Below are 17708 nucleotides of genomic sequence, written 5' to 3' on the forward strand. Positions count from 1 at the left end.
AATCACTTTCTACAGATGACTGACATTAATTGGTGCTTTGTTATTAAGTACCAACTTCAAAACAAACGTATTTATACCTTCAAGGGTGAGATTTAAATTATAGTGACTCTGATGTCTGAAACACATTACCTACCCGGATAATCAAAACCATATGGTGGAACTGTTTTTTCTTAGGGCAATTTTTGAGATACACCTACTGCAGAGGTGTACCCAATTTGCTTAGTTATACCTCTTTTCCACCAAAAACCCAGGTCCGACCTGGGTTTTTGGACATGGTTCCAACCCTGGTCAGACCCATTTACACTGCACCTTTAATTTGGGTTACTCCCAGGTCAGCCCTGTTCACATTGAACTCAGGTCTGCCCTGCTAAACCTGTGAGGTCATAAAAAGTGGGAGGTGAATGCTCCACATCCACCAATCAGCTCATTTTAGGCATGATCCAGGTCAGATAACCCGGGTTGCACCGTTTACACTGCACCATTTCCTGGGTCCATCCTGGGTCCAACCCTGGTAGCTACCTGGGTTGGATTGCAGGGTAACTTGACCCAGGTTATTTTTCAGGGACCCTTTTACACTGAGCTACGACCCGGGTAGACCCAGCAAAAACCCAGGTTTTTGCTCTGGTGTAAAAGGGGTATTAGAGTATTCTCATTATTAATCACCAGCTTTGTGTATGTTTATGTGTGTGTTATCGATGTGTTATTTTTATGTTTATTTTTATCTAATTATGTATTCAATTGATTTTTGTTACAATTTAGCGCTTTTTGGGCCTGATTCAGAGCCGGTCGCTATTTGCGGTCGTTCGTTGAACAAAAAGGGGTGGCTATTCAAATGAACCGTTCGCTCTTTGCGGTCTGTTGACGCCTCTATGTCTGAGCGAGCGAACAAAACTTGCGGTTGTAATTTTGAAAAGGCCGCTCGAATCATACGTCATGTCCGCTATTTATTAGATTAATCGAGTACATCAAACAGCGTATGAACTGCTCGCTATTCTTGTGGCTGGTGTTTGCTACCACAAATTTGCGAGCAGTTCTGGCTATAAAACAACCCAGTGACGTGGTCAATGACGCTGCTGTTTTAACTATGCACACCCATAGAACGCCCGTTTTGACCTTTAAGCACGCCTGCGTTCAGATCTCCACTCCCCGTTTTCAAGCACCTTCCCCTGTTACCACCCACATACGCCTCTTCCTGTCACTCAAAATAGCAGGCATTCGCTATTTTGCGAGCACATGAATTTCGACCGCACTGACCGGTTCGCGCATGCGTATAACGATCCGTACGCATGTGCAGTTGGGCAAACATCGCTCGGAGCGAACAAGAGGCCGCTTACGAGCGGCTCTGAATCAGGCCCTTTGTTTGGCTGGTCAGAGTTGTCAATTACACCGCTGATGTATCAGTTTTTATTTCCTAATATCTTACTGAAGTGAAATATAATGTATTAACCCAAAAATGAATTTATGTTATGGGCCTGCTTACTCACTGTAATCACTTTAATGTTTCTGCTGTTTCCAAGCCCTGACTGTCGCCATTCTGCAACACATTACAACACATGTAACCATATTGCAATATTCCTACACAATTCTAAAAACCGGCGTGGCTATGTGGGTATCTGAAAATCTGCCAATAGTTCTAATCATTCTACACAGTATTTCATATTTGCCCCTTCTGCAGAATTCGGCACAAGATGGGAGGTGAGGGGAAGGGGGGGGTGGCACAACCAGGCGGTGTGCGTGACATGGAACAGTTATCACATCATTGCGGCCCTGACTTCTTCTATACACACATGCGATTCTCATTTTAAAGAAGAGGTCAGGGCTATGACAATGTCATTCAGCGCAAATTGCATTGTCAAGCCCACTTCACTCAGGAACTGGGCAGCAGCGGGCGGCAGCAAAGGGCTGGTGGGAGACTTGTCTACTCTTCTGGGAGCCCGGGAGAGCCACCCGATAGTCTGGAGTCTCCTGGTTGTTTCGGGAGAGTAGGCAAGTAATAAGTATCACTTATATTTGTGTTCCTACAGGTAACTAAACCTCCCAACCAGGGGTTGTTTATGAGAGGAGAGGGCCCGTGTGCAGGACCCATGCGAGTCCCCTCCTCTCTGGCAACGCATTAGACTCTGGCAGCTAGCTTTGTGCCAGAGTCTATTGTGCATGCACAGGTCTCCGGGAAAATGGCTTCCGTGCCACGTTCTTGGAGACGTCTCATTTGCATATGCGCAAAACACCAGGGAAATGGCCGCCATACTATTTTCCCAGTGATTTCTGCAGTATTGCAGTACTGACCGATGCGGAGGTCCGGAGAGGTAAGTATTATTATGATGCAGGTTGTGTGGTCTGGACCCACGCACACCCTGCACTTTATAGATATGCCAATGCACCCAACCCCCTTCCTTGCCACTTAGGTCCTATCTCTGCATTTACAGATCGTTGGGCCTTTGTGGCCCTCTGTCCTCTGAGATTGTAAGCTTGCGAGCAGGGCCCTCCTACTCCACTTGTTAATACCTAGTCTTGTTGTATTACTGGAGTATTTTGGCGTCTTATATATAAAAATGTTAATAAATACATTTTATAATAAATGCTTACTGAGCTTGATTATACATAATTATTTTTTGTCCATGTAAATTAAGAACAATTGGTAACCTGGACCTCACCGGTGACGCTGACCCACATCTCCTCTGCTTTGTTACAGGGCGATTATGTCTGGCTGGACCTCAAGACGGGCCGGGAGTTTGATGTTCCGGTGGGAGCTGTGGTTAAGCTCTGTGACTCCGGTCAGATCCAGGTCCTGGATGATGAAGGAAATGTACGTATCTAGGTTTATATAATACGAATTTATTGCTGTGCGGTCAGGATCTAATAAGAGAGGGACGTGAGGGGATTAGCTGAGGTAAATCCTTCCCCTTACTGATACAATGATAAGCCTTGACCTTTCGGGTGTCTTGTGAAGCCCATAAAGATTCCTCCGTCCTTACCTATTGGCTGTATTTTCAGGGGCACATTTATCATTAAATATTTCCGTCTTATTCAGTGATTTCAGGGGTAGCAGCAAATATTTAGTATCACCCCCTGCTGCGATCCCTCCATTCCCGCCGGCAGCCGCAGCCCCCATAGGTTCTGAAGATGGCGTTAGTCTGTTGGAGCCTATGGGCTACACCACCCATAATTAGCCGGCAGAGGGTACCCCCGGACCCTTCCCGGCAATGGCTGCAGCGCATGTGCAGTTAGCTGGCCTGCGCTGTAGTCCCAGCAGCGCTCTGGGCACATCTCAGGGACGGGCTCCTTTTGGAGTCTATGTCCCTGCTGGTGCTGGATAATACCTTCCGGGGGAAGCAATCGGGAAGCCGACTGCCTATATACCGGCAGCCGGCTTCCCGACTGTCTTATCCCGGCAAGGGTGAAATGGCGGGCATCTAGATGTAGATACCCGCATTTCCCCGACGCCGGGAGACCGGCGCCCGGCATCACGATTGTAGTGATGCCGGGCGCCGCGAGCGGACAGCCGCGGGGGGGGAGGGTTAGGTTTAGGGCTCCCGGGGGGGACTTAGGGTTAGGCACCCCCCCGGGAGGGTTAGGGTTAGGCTAGGGGGAGGGAGGGTTAGGCACCCCCCGGGGGACTTAGGTTTAGGCAGCGGGGAAGGGAGTGGTTAGGGTTAGGCACGTAGAGGGGGGATTAGGGTTAGGCACTTGGGGGGGAAGTTAGGGTTAGGCACCCCTAAGGAGGGTTAGGGTTAGGGGGGTTAGGTTAGGTTCTGCGATCAGAACTCAAATGCGACTACACCGCCCCCAGCTTTCCGTCCGCTAGTGCTGCCGTCATCGCTAGTATTGACACTTACACCTACCCCAGGCTTGGTACAAGGAATCCATCTGAAATAGGGATCCGTTCGGCATACGCACGAATCAGAATATGGTACGACTCGGGCAAATAGCCAACTAGATGCCCACGGTAATCCCTCTTCTAGACGGTTGTAATTTGTGCATACACCCAGTAGACACCCAGAATTGCCTATGTCACGTACCGAGAGAAACGGACTTCATCCATCTGACTCATGTTTGCTATGGCGCTAGTTGCAGCCTCGTGCGGACTTGCGTGTGACTCAGAATCAGAATTTATTTATTTTCCGGCCAAGTGGACCTGTAAGCCCAAATGGTCATTTCTCCCGTAAGACATTGGTATACTAAGTGTTTATTCATAACTTATTTGCCACTCGCATTATCTGTTATAAAACTAATTTAATGCAACTGCTATAAAGTGGAACTAAACTTCTCCCCAAGCGTATTCATGAGTTACTTCACGCATGCTGCTGTGTGCGTGTGTGCTGTTTGTCTATGGGAGTCCCTCCGACATTCTGAGTTACCAAGGAACATTTGCAAAGTCAGAATAATGCAGCCTCACAACTGCAGATTCACTGAAAAATAAAGACAGTGGGCCTGATTCAGAGCCACTTGTAAGCGGCCGCTCGTTCGCTCTGAGCGATGTTCGCACAACTGCGCATGCGTATGGGTCGTAATGCGCATGCGCAAACCAGTCATTGCGGCCGGAAATCGAGCGCTCGCAAAACAGCGAGGGGCTGCTAATTTGATTGACAGAATGTACCGACTGTGGGTGGTAACAGAGGAAGGTGCTTGAAAACGGGGGAGTGGAGATCTGAACGCAGGCGTGCCAAACGGTCAAAAGGGCGTTTAATGGGAGTGCATAATTAGTAAAGGAGCGTCATCGACCACGTCACTTGGTTGTCTTTTAGCCTGAATTGCTCGCAGTGATTGCGGTAGGAAAAAGCTACCACAAGCACTGCGAGCAGTTCAGATGCCTTTTGATGTACCCGATTAATCTAATAAATACCGGAGATGACGTGTGATGCGAACGGCAAAGGGGCGTCTTTACAAAATAGCGAGTGCATTTTTCGTTCGCTCTCTCATAGAGGCGTCAACAAACCACAATGAGCGAGCGCACAATTTAAATAGCCGGCCCCTTTTTTTGAACGACCGTCCGCATATATCGTCCGGGTCTGAATCAGGCCCAGTATTTAAAGGAAATAAATAACAATTGTTGCAATATCTCAAGCAAAAAAAAATACTGGTTCTCACCTGATTTTAGTTTTTCTCCCTACAATAAATATCCCTCCTTCCGGGGCCCACTGAGACAGGTGAGATTTGTTGACGTAATTTGCGTCATTACGACAATAAGTGAGTGGCAGTTACCAGCTCTCCTGGGAAACTCAGCAATCAGGGACTTTCCCATACATTGCCGGGACAGCAGGCAGCTAGGCCTCATTCTAGTGATTAATATAAGACACTAGGGCCCTCATTCAGAGCCGTACGCTCTGAATGAGGGCCGCCCTCCTAAAAAAAGGAGCGTCCTCCTGGACGCTCGTATAGCTGTGGGTCACCACCCACAGCCTATACGAGCGTGCAGTTTGATGGCCGCGATGGTCGTGACCATCGCGACCATCGAAACTGCGAGCCGGAGCCTGCGGTTGAGGTTTTCAACCGCAAGCTCCGGAGTGATTTTGGCTCTATCAGAGCCAAAATCCCTCCCACTGACATCACTAGTGATGTCAGTGGGGCCGGCTTCTGACGGGAGGCGTTCCCGTGGGAACGCCCCCGTCAGGGAGGCACGCCCACCAAAGGGGGCGTGCTGTCAGTCAACATCGACAGCACGCCCCCTTTGAAGAGACACTACGAGCGAAGGAAAATCCTTCGCTCGTCGCGTCTGGCGCATGCGCACGACGGAGCTCCCTCCGTCGTGCGCATGCTCAGTGCAGAACATCGACCCACTTGCGAGCGGACAGCCGCTCGCGAGCGGGTCTGAATCAGGCCCTAGGTACATTGGACTGAGCAGCATAATAGGCCCATAAAAAAAGCGGCTTGTCCTAAAGTTATAGCAGGCTAGCGCGTTATAAGGTGTAACAGCTATCTCATTCAACAACAAATTAATTTAATATATGGGGGAATTTAATTAGTCATGATAGAACGTACATTTTTCGTGTATTAACTTATCGAACCTAACGTCCTGTGCTATTTTTCAGCAGGAACAAGCAGGAACTCAGTTACTGAATCTCTCACATAAGGTGCATACACACGTAACGATTTTTTGAACTATTTAACTTTAACTACGTCGTTATCGTTCAATCGTTGAAAAAATCGTTCAGTTTCTGAGTTATAATGATGAACGATTATCGTTCATGCGCGTTCCCGTTTGTAGTTCATTCTGACTGACCAACTGAACGATTTTCATTAAGGGAGGTTACAAAAATCGTTTGTAGTTCAAAAAATCATTCATTACACCCTAAAAACATCTGACAGTTAAGCTGGGTACTCACGTAAAGATTTTCTGTCCAACCATCCAACTAGTTGATTGATTGGTATGAAAATCTGGTAAGGTAAGGGAAAGCAAATGACAATCAGCAATTTGCTCCCAAATGCCGGAAAATGGACAAAAACTGTTTAGATCAAACATTTAACAAACTTGTCTGACGGCCATTTTCATCTGTTTTCTGGCCTTTAGGAGCAAATTGCTGATCATCAGTTACTCCCATACGTTACCAGATTTTCACTCCAACCAATCAACTAGTTAGGTGGTTGGACAGAAAATCTTTACGTGTGTACCCAGCTATAATCTGACAGATAATCTGACAGAAAATCATTGGTAACAAAATCGTTAACCTTAACTGTGATGTAATGTTCTGGGCCAAAATGTATTTTCCATAAGATAAGTTATATTTTAAAGCCCATTTTGAGTGCCCTCTTTCCTAAATTATATATATATATATATATATATATATAAAAATGTTTTTCTATAGCGCTGCCCCCAGTAGCTCCACCCACATTTCCTGAACCTATTTTACAGAAAAATAGCCCTGCTATCGCCCATTAATTTCACTTTTCGTCTGTATGCGCGCTCCCGTTCTTAGCACAATTCCTTTCGAAAAGTTGCCTTCTGGCATTTACATTATAATTAAATAAAAGTTTTTATTCACCCAAAATTTACCTTTATGCACTATAACGAGCAAAAACAGGTTATCGCAGCTAATTGAATTCCCCTCTACATATTTAAAACTATTTTTTTGTACCCTCTAAACCAGAGGTTCTCAAACTCGGTCCTCAGGACCCCACGCAGGTCACATTTTCCAGGCCACCCATTAAGCGTACAGGTGTATTCATTACTCACTGATACGCTTTAAAAGATCCACAGGTGGAGCTAATTATATCACTTGTGATTCTGTGAGGAGACCTGGAAAACATGTACTGTTTGGGGTCCTGAGGACTGAGTTTGAGAACCTGTGCTCTAAACCTCTCTGTAAAAAAAAAAAAAATATTATATATATCATGATTATTTAATCACGGTAATAACTGGGTCACTTTTTCAAGTAAATAAATAAATCTACCTTTGCGTTAGTTCTAAATTTTTCAACTTTGAGACAGGCTGGCTTCTGCATTTCTCAAAATGGTGCCCACAATGTGCAAATTGTCTCGCGTCCTATGATAATGTGAGTTCTTTGGTTGATTTCACTTACAGGAACATTGGATATCTCCCCAAAATGCCACAAACATCAAACCAATGCACCCGACCTCAATCCACGGCGTAGAAGACATGATCCGCCTGGGAGATCTCAATGAGGCTGGGATACTTCGCAATCTGCTCATTAGATACCGGGATCACCTCATATATGTGAGTTCGGGGCTCAGTAACATGTGTCATGGCTGCTATTATTGTATATAGAAAATAATATTTATCCTATTTCTTAGGAAAACAGGCTGGTATTGTTGCGTGCCTGTCATATCTATGTGTAAGGTTTCTACATATTTCCAATTATGGGGTCAATCCAATTAGGTGCGAAATGCGAGTATCGAGTTTGTTTCATGAAACTCGCAGATTTTCGCATGAATACACGCACCCGAAAATTCTCCAATCCAATTGAAAATGCATATTCGCGGTATTCGCCTCAGGTTTGCGAAATGACTGCCATATGCGAAGTGAGAGAAGTGCATTAAAAAGTGGGGAGACCATCCTGTACCCCCAAAATTGATAATTTAATTTTTCAGGACCATATAGAAGGCTGTTTGTGGACATTAGGAGAGTACTGAGGGTTTTTACATGGTGTCAAATGACTGATTTGTGCTCTTTTAAAAAAAAAAAAAAGATAAACAAACTTTTTTAGTTTAATCTCAAACGAATTAAATGTAAAATGCAAAAAAAAAGTAGAAAAAAGTGATTTTTTTGGGGGTACTCTGAGGGCACTTTGAAAAACTGTAAAAAAAAAAAAAAAATCGATAAAAAAAAACCTTGCAAATAAATTTGGGGTGCCTAACCGAACAGGGGTAATTTGAGGCAATTTTTTTACCCCCAAATATGACATGTAATTATTGGACTAATTAAACTAATTGGAAACTTCCAATTGCCTAATTAGTCATTATGAAGGGGGATGGGAGGGGGGGTCCAAGGGGCTCAGCAGTGTCCCAATATTTTAACCTTTAAGTTTAAATAAAGATTTTCCTTTCCATCTCTCAGGGAGATGCAAATGAAAATATGTGAATTTACTCTGACTGTTTTAGTGTGAGTTGCTAATTAGATTGCAAAATGAATTCGCCAATTGAATATGAAAAGAAAACAGCAACTCGAACCTCGCAATTCGCACCTATAAATATTAGGCTGTATTCCCCAAGAATATTGGTTCGGTCACAAAATGGCCGCCTCCTTTGTGGTCTTGGCTGCAGGTGCTCTTTAATTTCAGTGCTCGGTGGCTGTTTTACAAGGCAGATAAGTGGGCTGTGTCTGAAGAAATGAAGCAATTGAGCCCTGTGACGAGGATTTTTTTTTAACGTGTTTTGGGTTTAGATGGCTGACCCGGCAACGGTAACCGTGCGCCATGTTTACGAGTTTGTGCCAGTGACTGATATAAGGAAGATAATTATGACACACAGACATCCTCCGTCCTGGCTCTAGTGTATTGTTTAGTATACACTGTCTACATTAAGGTTTAATGGGCTGGTTGAAGTGTGTTCCTGCTGCCATTGTGTGAGTAGAATTAACCCTAGCATTGCTCTGAATTATTCATGGTAAGGAAGGCAGATGGGTTTCAGGTGCATTCCCGGGTGTGTGACCTTATATCACTTAAACAGGTATACAGCAATGACCTACGTATAACAGTCTTTCAGATCTTTCAGTTTTCATTGGTATTTACTATTTGTTAAATAGCATCAACCAATCATCTCCTTACTGGCATTTTTCAAACACAGCCTGTAAAGTGACAGTTAGGAGCTGATTGGTTGGTGCTATTTATCTGCAATTTTATCTCTCCCCAAGCTCTATTAAATCTCCCCCTAAATGCACTTTTACACATACCTGGCATTATGCTAAACGGGCTCTTAGTGCGGCGGGTATGCAGTCAGGTTACCGACGGTTGAAATGCCGACCGCCGGCTTCCTGACTGTGCAATCCCGACAGGGGACTAATGATAGACGTCGAAATCCCGACGCCTATCATTATCCCTACACCAGGAGCCCCCCCAGGGAGGGTTAGGCTAGGGGAAGGGGGGTTAGGGTTAGGCACCCCCGGGGGGAGGGAGGGTTAGGTTTAGGCTGCGGGGAGGGAGGGTTAAGGAGCGTACACACTGGGCGATAAAGTGGACGACTGAAGTCCACTTTATCGTCCACTTTATCGTCCATTTTTAACCCCAAAACGATGAACGATAACGACGATGCGCGTTCCCGCGGGTCGTTCGTCATCATCGTTCATCGGGCTGACATGCAGGGTAACCTGACGATCTCGTCAGGTTGCTGCATGTTGGGGAATGATATCGTTCAGCGGCTGTGCTCAATGTCATGAACGGCATTGAGCACAGCCTGCTGGGGACAACACTACACGATATCGCTCAGGGAGCATATCGTGTAGTGTGTACCCACCATTAGGGTTAGGCACTTACGGGGGGTTAGGGTTAGGCACTAGGGGGGAGGTTAGGATTAGGCACTCTAAGGGAGGGTTAGATATAGTTAGTTTACTTACTTATCGGGATCTTCACTGCCGCCGGTCTTCCGGCATCAGGATTTGAACCGCCAGAACATAGGTACGGCGGTCATTCATACCGATCCCGCTCAGCGCGGCCCTGCAATCTTCTTCCTATACAAAGCTCTGCAGGTAACTGCTGTTGTGCGCAGGAACTGAGTATAACCCCTTTATAATATGAAATAGGATTTTATATTTTATAAACATTTCCTGACACTTCATCATTCTTGTACCATGAGTTACAATGTTTTAGGGGTAAGTGTTTGCTAAGCGTAAAGACAAAGGGGGAGATGTACTAAGCTCTGAAAAGTGATAAAGTGGAGAGTGATAAACGTCCCGCCACTCAGCTCCTAACTGTCATGTTACAGGCTGTGGTCCTTATTTAGCGAATGTTATCGAATGTTAACATTTACAATGAATGATAAAACTCGCTGCGTATGATAACTGGTGCTCCAGCCAATCAGCTCCCAACTGTCATTTTTCAAACAGATAACAGTTGGGAGCTGATTGGCTGGAGCACCATTTATCATACGCAACAAGTTTTATCACTCAAAAAATGACAGGAGCTGATTGGTTGGCAGTTTATTACTCTCCAATTTATCACTTTCCAGAGCTTAGTACATCTGCCCTAAAGTGTGATGCCCCATCACTAACTAGAAAGCCACCAATCTACCATACTGTAGCAAAGGTTTGTAAGGGCCCCTATATACCACCCAATGGTGAAAAATGTACATAACACATGTAACACATGTAATTTTGACAAGTAGGATGGACCCCCTCCAAGCTCTGGGCCCCTTAGCAGCTGTACCCCCTTGCACCTATGGTAGTTACGCCCATGTATATGGGCCAGAACAAGGCTATGGCCCGTATTCAATTTGAGGCGAAAAGTCCGGATCCGCGATACTTTTTCAATTTGAAAGTCTATCCGCCTAGGCGGAAAGTCAATGCAATGTACTAGGCGAAAAAAGTTTTGCCTATAAATAGCAGGCGGAAAAAAGTGCAGAATTGGGGTTTTGGGGTGCAATGTTGCGGGAACCCCCCTGCAGCCTTCAGACAGTCCCCCAAAGGTAATCTGTGTCAAAAATTGTAAAAAAAATCACTTAAGGACACCCCAAAAAATTACTTGGGGTACAAAGTTAAAAACTAGCGAACTTGACTCTGGGGGGGTCCCCAAGTATGCCCCAGGTGTTTTCTTGATTGCAGGGGCTTGCGGAAGGTGGATTTTTCATGATTTTTTCAACAACTTTAGCAACTGTTAAATATTCAGACCCCCATTTTGAAGTAACCCAAATTTGCTGGGATAAGTTTTTTTCTGGAAAAAATACTCCTGAATACCATTATTCACCACTTGTACAAAAACGCTATTTAGCAGCTATTGAGCCCGTTTAAAAACACCAAATACCTTCAGCAAGCCAAATCGGGGGGTACCATAGAGAACCCCCATGTCAGAGCATCTTTTGGGGGGTATCAGGCTGATTTCCCCAATTCTGACAGCACTTTCCGCCTGTTTAAGTTTCGCCAGGTCCCGTTTTTGCGCATTTTCAAATTGAATACGGGGATACGCGGGCACGCGCGCGATACTTTTCCGCCTACAAAACAGGCGAAGTAGGCGAAAAGTCCGGGCCGCGAAAAAGTATCGCGGCTCGGCTCAAATTGAATACGGCTCTATATAGGAAACATGTCAGACTTGGTAGATGTGACATCACTGTCCGGCCGTAGATCCACCACAGAATTCCATTTTTGGACCGGAGGAAATGTCCAAGGGGCAGGTGCTGGGACAGGGGCAGGGGACAGTGATGTCACCACGCAGTGGGGGCAGGGTCATCATGCCCATAGGAGTCAGCTCTCTGGGTGTTTAAGCCCCCTCTATATTTGTGCTGCCCGGAGTCATGTCTGTGTATAACATGTTTGAGTTACATGGTGGATATAATGTGAGAATCCCCAAAAATCTTAAAATCATAACACATTTTGCACCAATATGCACCAGCCGCCGCTACCCGATGACACAATTCGCCTCCTCATACAGTGTAAGGTGATGGTGTGAAACGCATCATCAGGGACCCGCCCACCACAAAAGAGAGACTCCGGACAGTTCATTCAACAATGTGGGGTGATTTTATTGGTGGAGAGAGAGTTGCGACAGCCACAGTCTAGTGGTCCAGGAGTGCTCGCTCTGCAGCCCAGGGATGTCAAAAGTATCTATGTGATGTAGCCACACCCACAGTATGACATGGCCACACCCACTCTTCCACGCTAGCCTTTATTAAAGAGGGTAGCTGTCAGCAAACTATTATATATATATATATATATATATATATATATATATATAGGAAATAGCAATTTGACCTTAGAATTCAACAAATGACTATTATGGTGCGTACACACGGTACAATAAAAATGCACGATATGAGCGATAACTATATCGACCATTTCGTTATCGTTCAGATCGTTAATTTTCTGGTGCCTACCAACCCTCAAACGACCAGCGATGTGCTGGACGATAACGATATAAACCAACGCCCGTGCATGCAGGGCAACCTGGTCGATATCGACCAGGTTACAAAGGGACCCGCGATCGTTGATCGAGGGTCGCTGGCCCGTCGTTGGTGGGTTGGTGGTGTGCTGGATGATCGATATCGACCAGGTTACATGGGGACCCGCGATCGTTGATCGAGGGTCCCTGGCCCGTCGTTGGCGGGTTGGTGGTGTGCTGGATGATCGATATCGACCAGGTTACATAGGGACCCGCGATCGTTTATCGAGGGTCGCTGGCCCGTCATTGGCGGGTTGGTGGTGTGCTGGATGATCGATACTGATCATAAAGCACTCCGGTAAGGTGCAGGGAGATCAGTCAGCGATATCGTTATTGCTGAATGATCGTACCGTGTGTACGCACCATTAAACTCTTGAGATTTGTATAATTTTTAATATTAATATTTCACTAGGGCATACTGTACTGTAGATGAGAAAAACTACATTCTGGAGAATTGAATCAAAGTTGTTCACTTTTCCGAATGACTTCAATTGAATTACATACTGTATATAAATTTTTTTTTCTGTGCTTTTCATTCCTGTATTTGTGTTATCAGTAGAGTTGTTTCTGCTCATTGCCCTGGTTTATTCCTTTGCTGTGCCCTCTGCATTGGATACACTCTTATACGGAGAGCAGCTTTGTGTTGTATTCCTAGGCAACAGTTACTTGGCCTTATGATATAAACACGGGGATGAAACACACAGAACAAAGATAGAAGGTGAATAAAGGTATTTAGTAAAAGCTGCATGAAGAAACTGAATGTGGAGAACACTGTAACGTAGGTATGCAGTCGGGAAGCCGGCAGACCTAATCCCGACAGCCGGGTTCCCGAGTGTCACATCCCGGCAAGGGTCTAAAGACAGGCGTCGATATGCCGACGCCTGTCATTAGACATACGCTGGGAGCCCGACGCCCGGCATCCCGATCAAAGGGACGCCAAGCGCGGATAGCCGCTGGGGGGGAGGGTTAGGTTTAGGACTTAGGGTTAGGTACCCCCCTGGAAGGTTAGGTTTAGGCTAGGGGAAGGGGGGGTTAGCGTTAGGCACCCCCGGAGGGGGGAGGTTAGGGTTAGGCACCCCCCGGGGGACTTAGGTTTAGGTGGCGGGGAGGGGGGGGTTAGGTTTAGGCACTTAGAGGGGGGATTAGGGTTAGGCACTGGGGGGGAAGGTTAGGGTTAGGCACCCTTATGGGAGGGTTAGGGGGTAGAAATAGGTTAGTATATACTTACCTTAGGACGATCGGGATTTCCTCCTATGCCGGGCTGCCGCTGTCGGGATTCCACGTTTCCGGCGGTAAATCATACCGATTCCGTAACGTATACGTGTTCCAGTTACATCAGCTATAGGAATTAATACTATACAAACTTATCTATTATCTATTCATCTGCTGATTAGTGATGTGTATTTCCTTCCCCTTCTAATGTACTATAAACAACTCCGCTCCCCTGACCGGTGCACGACGCAATAAGGAAAGACTTTCCCAATGCTTAATGCTAATTCTTATTGATTAACAGTAATTTCTATTCTTTATGATTTATACAGTTAAATGGTTATTATATATCTGCTGTATATCTATTATATTATATTATACATTTCTCTTTCCTAAGACTAACTGTGGAGGACGGGTAAGTATGATGCATTGTAACCATCAAGACTTCAACATCCATAATGGCGGCCTGTACATTTCACCTTCATCATCCTCTTCGGGTCACTTCACTATCTTCCATATATCATTTACCCAGCAGTCATTGTCACCAGCGCTACCTGCAAGTCAACCCCACATATTACTTACTGTACCATCTACACGGGATAATCGGGGTTCTTGATGCGCGGAAGTGCGGTACTGATGTGTTTTTTATTCAGAATGCGAATATTTTGCTAGCGGAATGCTAATTTCGACTGTATGCACGACTTCAAGCTCCAGTCCACCGTTTAATGTCCACCGGCACAGACGTCATCGTTAGTAGCGGCACCTACACCCAACCTATGCTGGGTGCAAGGGATTTGTCGCTAATTGGCATGCGCACGTATAGGACGCAACTAGCTACAGGCCCACGATACGCCCATGGCACCCTGACAAGACGGCTCTCTTCAGTTGCCCAGTTGCCACCCCGAAACGCCCATTTCACATAGGTAGAGATTGGGGCGCATCAGAATCGCCCAGATGCGTATGGTCGCTACAGTGGTTTGCTAAAATCCGCATACAGAGCTGCATGCAACAACGATTTAAGCCCCAAAAGTATCATTTTTGAGTGGAGTATACGTAGACTTGTTGCTTACAATTCATACATTTTGTTGAATGATCCAATATTCAGTCGATGCCTTTCAGCTCACTAGTAATTGGCAGTAATATCACTGAGGCAGGATGCACAGAGGGGCCACTAGTTCCTGAGGGATTTATATAGGATGCATTGACATGGCAGTTGGTTCAGACCATAAAATGGCTACCTCCGCTGTGACGATGCGATAGGACAGGGTTAGAATTAAATTATTTTAAATGTATGAGTTACTAGCTGAAGTACGGCTGTAAGTCTTCAAAGTTCAAATTAATACGTTTTATTATGCTATGTTGTCCAAATCCATCCAGTGGAAGGCCCAGAACAGGCTCCCTGGGTCATAATTCTGTTCAGCGCACTCCGCTGTGAGGTCCGACAGGGACCCCAACCACTTCATTAGGCATCCCAGACCATTTGCCAGCCCTCTGTGAAGTTTTCATTCAAATATATTAAGTGGAAGGCCCAGAATAGGCTCCCCGGGTCAAAGTTCTGCCCAGCGTACACCAATGGAAGGTCCGATGGGGACCTCAACCCGTAGTTTGTCTTCTGGGATCCAATGTTACCACTCTGTGAAGTTTTCATCCAAATCCATCCAGTGGAAGGCCCAGAACATGCTCCCCGGGTCAAAGTTCTGCTCAGTGTACAGCAACGGGAGGTCCGACCGGAACCTCAGCCCCCCTAGTATGTCTTCTGGGATCTAGTGTTACCAGTCTGTGAAGTTTACGTCTCAGTTCATCCAGTGGAAGGCTCAGAACAGGCTCCTCGTGTCAAAGTTCTGCCCAGCGTACACCGATAGAAGGTCCGTTAGCGACCCCAACACCCCTAAAACCTAGCCAGGATCCAACTGGATCAGCTCGCGTTGGTTTCATCCTAATTGGTGCAGTGGTGTCCGAATGCATAACCGGACAAACAAACAAACCAACCAATTAATTTTATATATTAGATTTAGAAGGATCTGGATGTTGGGTAACTAAGACTTGAATGGAAATGTGCTATAATTAAATAACAAATTTGTTATCTCGGAAGGTTTAGGTGTATGGACCATTCATCTGTGACAAAAGGGAGCCGAGCAGTCACGATTTTAGTGTAGCAATTCACAGAATAAATCTTGCACTAAGCTGCTGTATAGGAGCTGGCCAGGGTGCTGAAGCAGTAGGAGAGCATCTGAAATGGGGGCTTGGAATGAAGCAAGTCACAGAAAAAAGTTGTGCTGTGTGAGTGACTGACTGCTGCTGCATGGCCGAGGGCTGTTTTCTGTTTGGCTCTTTCAGACAGTGAGAACCAATCTGAGATAGCTATGTGTCCTGTTATTTAGCAGCAGCCTAGAGAAGGGAGGGAGTCAGGAACTGAGCAGGGTCACGTCTGAAGCAGACAGAGAGTGAGAGACAGCCTCCAATGAACCCATGAAGGTGCCCTGATGCAGACAAAGTAGCCAGAAGGAGGCAGGAATCAGGAATTTATAAAAAAAAAACACATACCCATCGGAACACCATTGAATGATTGTATTTAATGTTGGCAAACTATCAAATAGTAAAAACACTACCATCGGAACAAAAAAAATCGATGGTTAGTAACCATCAGATTCCGATGTCCATTCCTACAGTACGCTGAACCTGCAAGCAGACTCCAGCCACTGCTCCTCTACTATGAAGCGTTATGTTCCCTCTTCACCAAACACCCTCGGTGAATAGGAGGCACCTCCCATGGAAGTCAGCGCTATTCTCGTACAGGGGCTCCACAACGAGGAAGCTCAACAGGAAGGCCAGGAAATATAGGGTACATTGTGTAAAGAGGACATGGCTCATCGCATACCTCCCAACTGTCCCGCATATAGCGGGACAGTCCCGTTTTTCTGGACTGTCCTGCCCGCGGGCCGCATTGTCCCGTGGTGGGGGGGGGGAAGTTGAGGGAAGCATACACGCTGCTCTGCATAGCAGAGCTAGAATAGACACTGTGCGCATCTACATCTATTCAGAGTACAGGGGGAAAGCCCGGGGGCTGCCCAGCATCTCGGAGATGCTGGGCATGCCCCATTAGTGATGTAAATTGGGGCGTGTCATCAGACCATGCCCCCTGTACGATTAGGCCACACACCCTTTTCGGACGCAAGTGTTGGGAGGTATGCTCATCGCCATGTTCAGCAGCCGGGGAGGGGTGCGCATGGAGGCTGCGGTAATATGCACAGGTGCCCCAGCCCCAGGGACATGCTGCTGATAATGCTTGCGGTAGCTGGAAAACAAATCTCTCATCCATAATCCTACTGCCCTTCCCAGCACATCCCAGGGGCCAGGCCTCAGCCAGCAGCAGGACAGTAGCACAGGGGATTCTTCTACTAGTATGACCCACCATAGGCGCAGTCATGAACGAGCTGTCTATTGGCTGGAGATCACATTGGGGACGTTAGGATGGTCGGTGGTCTTCCATATCAACTGATAGCCAACATTACTGGCTGACTGACCAGAGGTAAAGCAGGAAATGCATGGCTCTCAAGTTGTTTCCCTCAGAATGGCATGCTGGGACTTGTAGTTCCACAGCAGACGCTTGCTTGCAGCAGTTAGGGATAAGAGCTGTCCGGGCATCACACCCATCTGCTGAATCACTGTGAAAATAACATGTGTTCCGCTCGCTGTCATGAAACATGGCTGTACATATACTTATCATCAGTGGCATGTCATTTATGTATGTTAATCCATGTCAGACTACCGTGTGCATGTTATGGTGTATAACAATATATTTCTTATATCCTGTGTGTGTAGTCACAGTAACTGCAGTGTATATCATGGATAAAAAAGATAAATATTGTTTATACTGTATAGGTAACTGTAGTGAGCTTAGCAGCAATGTATTTGCTTGGTTGCTCGCTTTTGTCTCCCGCCCAATCACTAGGGGGCGCC

At 46.1% G+C, this 17708-nt stretch overlaps 1 protein-coding gene across 2 annotated transcripts in view; it reads left to right on the forward strand.

The window, feature by feature from the left end:
• Nucleotides 1–17708, forward strand: part of MYO7A (myosin VIIA) — a 203237-nt gene that overhangs the window by 53345 nt on the left and 132184 nt on the right. For both annotated transcript variants that reach the window (XM_088473794.1, XM_088473795.1), the window contains exons 2-3: nucleotides 2693–2806; nucleotides 7520–7672. In XM_088473794.1, coding sequence (XP_088329920.1) covers nucleotides 2693–2806; nucleotides 7520–7672 — 267 coding nt within the window. The remainder of the gene's footprint in view (nucleotides 1–2692; nucleotides 2807–7519; nucleotides 7673–17708) is intronic.

The sequence above is a fragment of the Taudactylus pleione genome, unplaced genomic scaffold (assembly GCF_031769625.1).
Source record: "Taudactylus pleione unplaced genomic scaffold, aTauple2 ptg000140l, whole genome shotgun sequence".
In the NCBI taxonomy this organism is placed as follows: domain Eukaryota; kingdom Metazoa; phylum Chordata; class Amphibia; order Anura; family Myobatrachidae; genus Taudactylus; species Taudactylus pleione.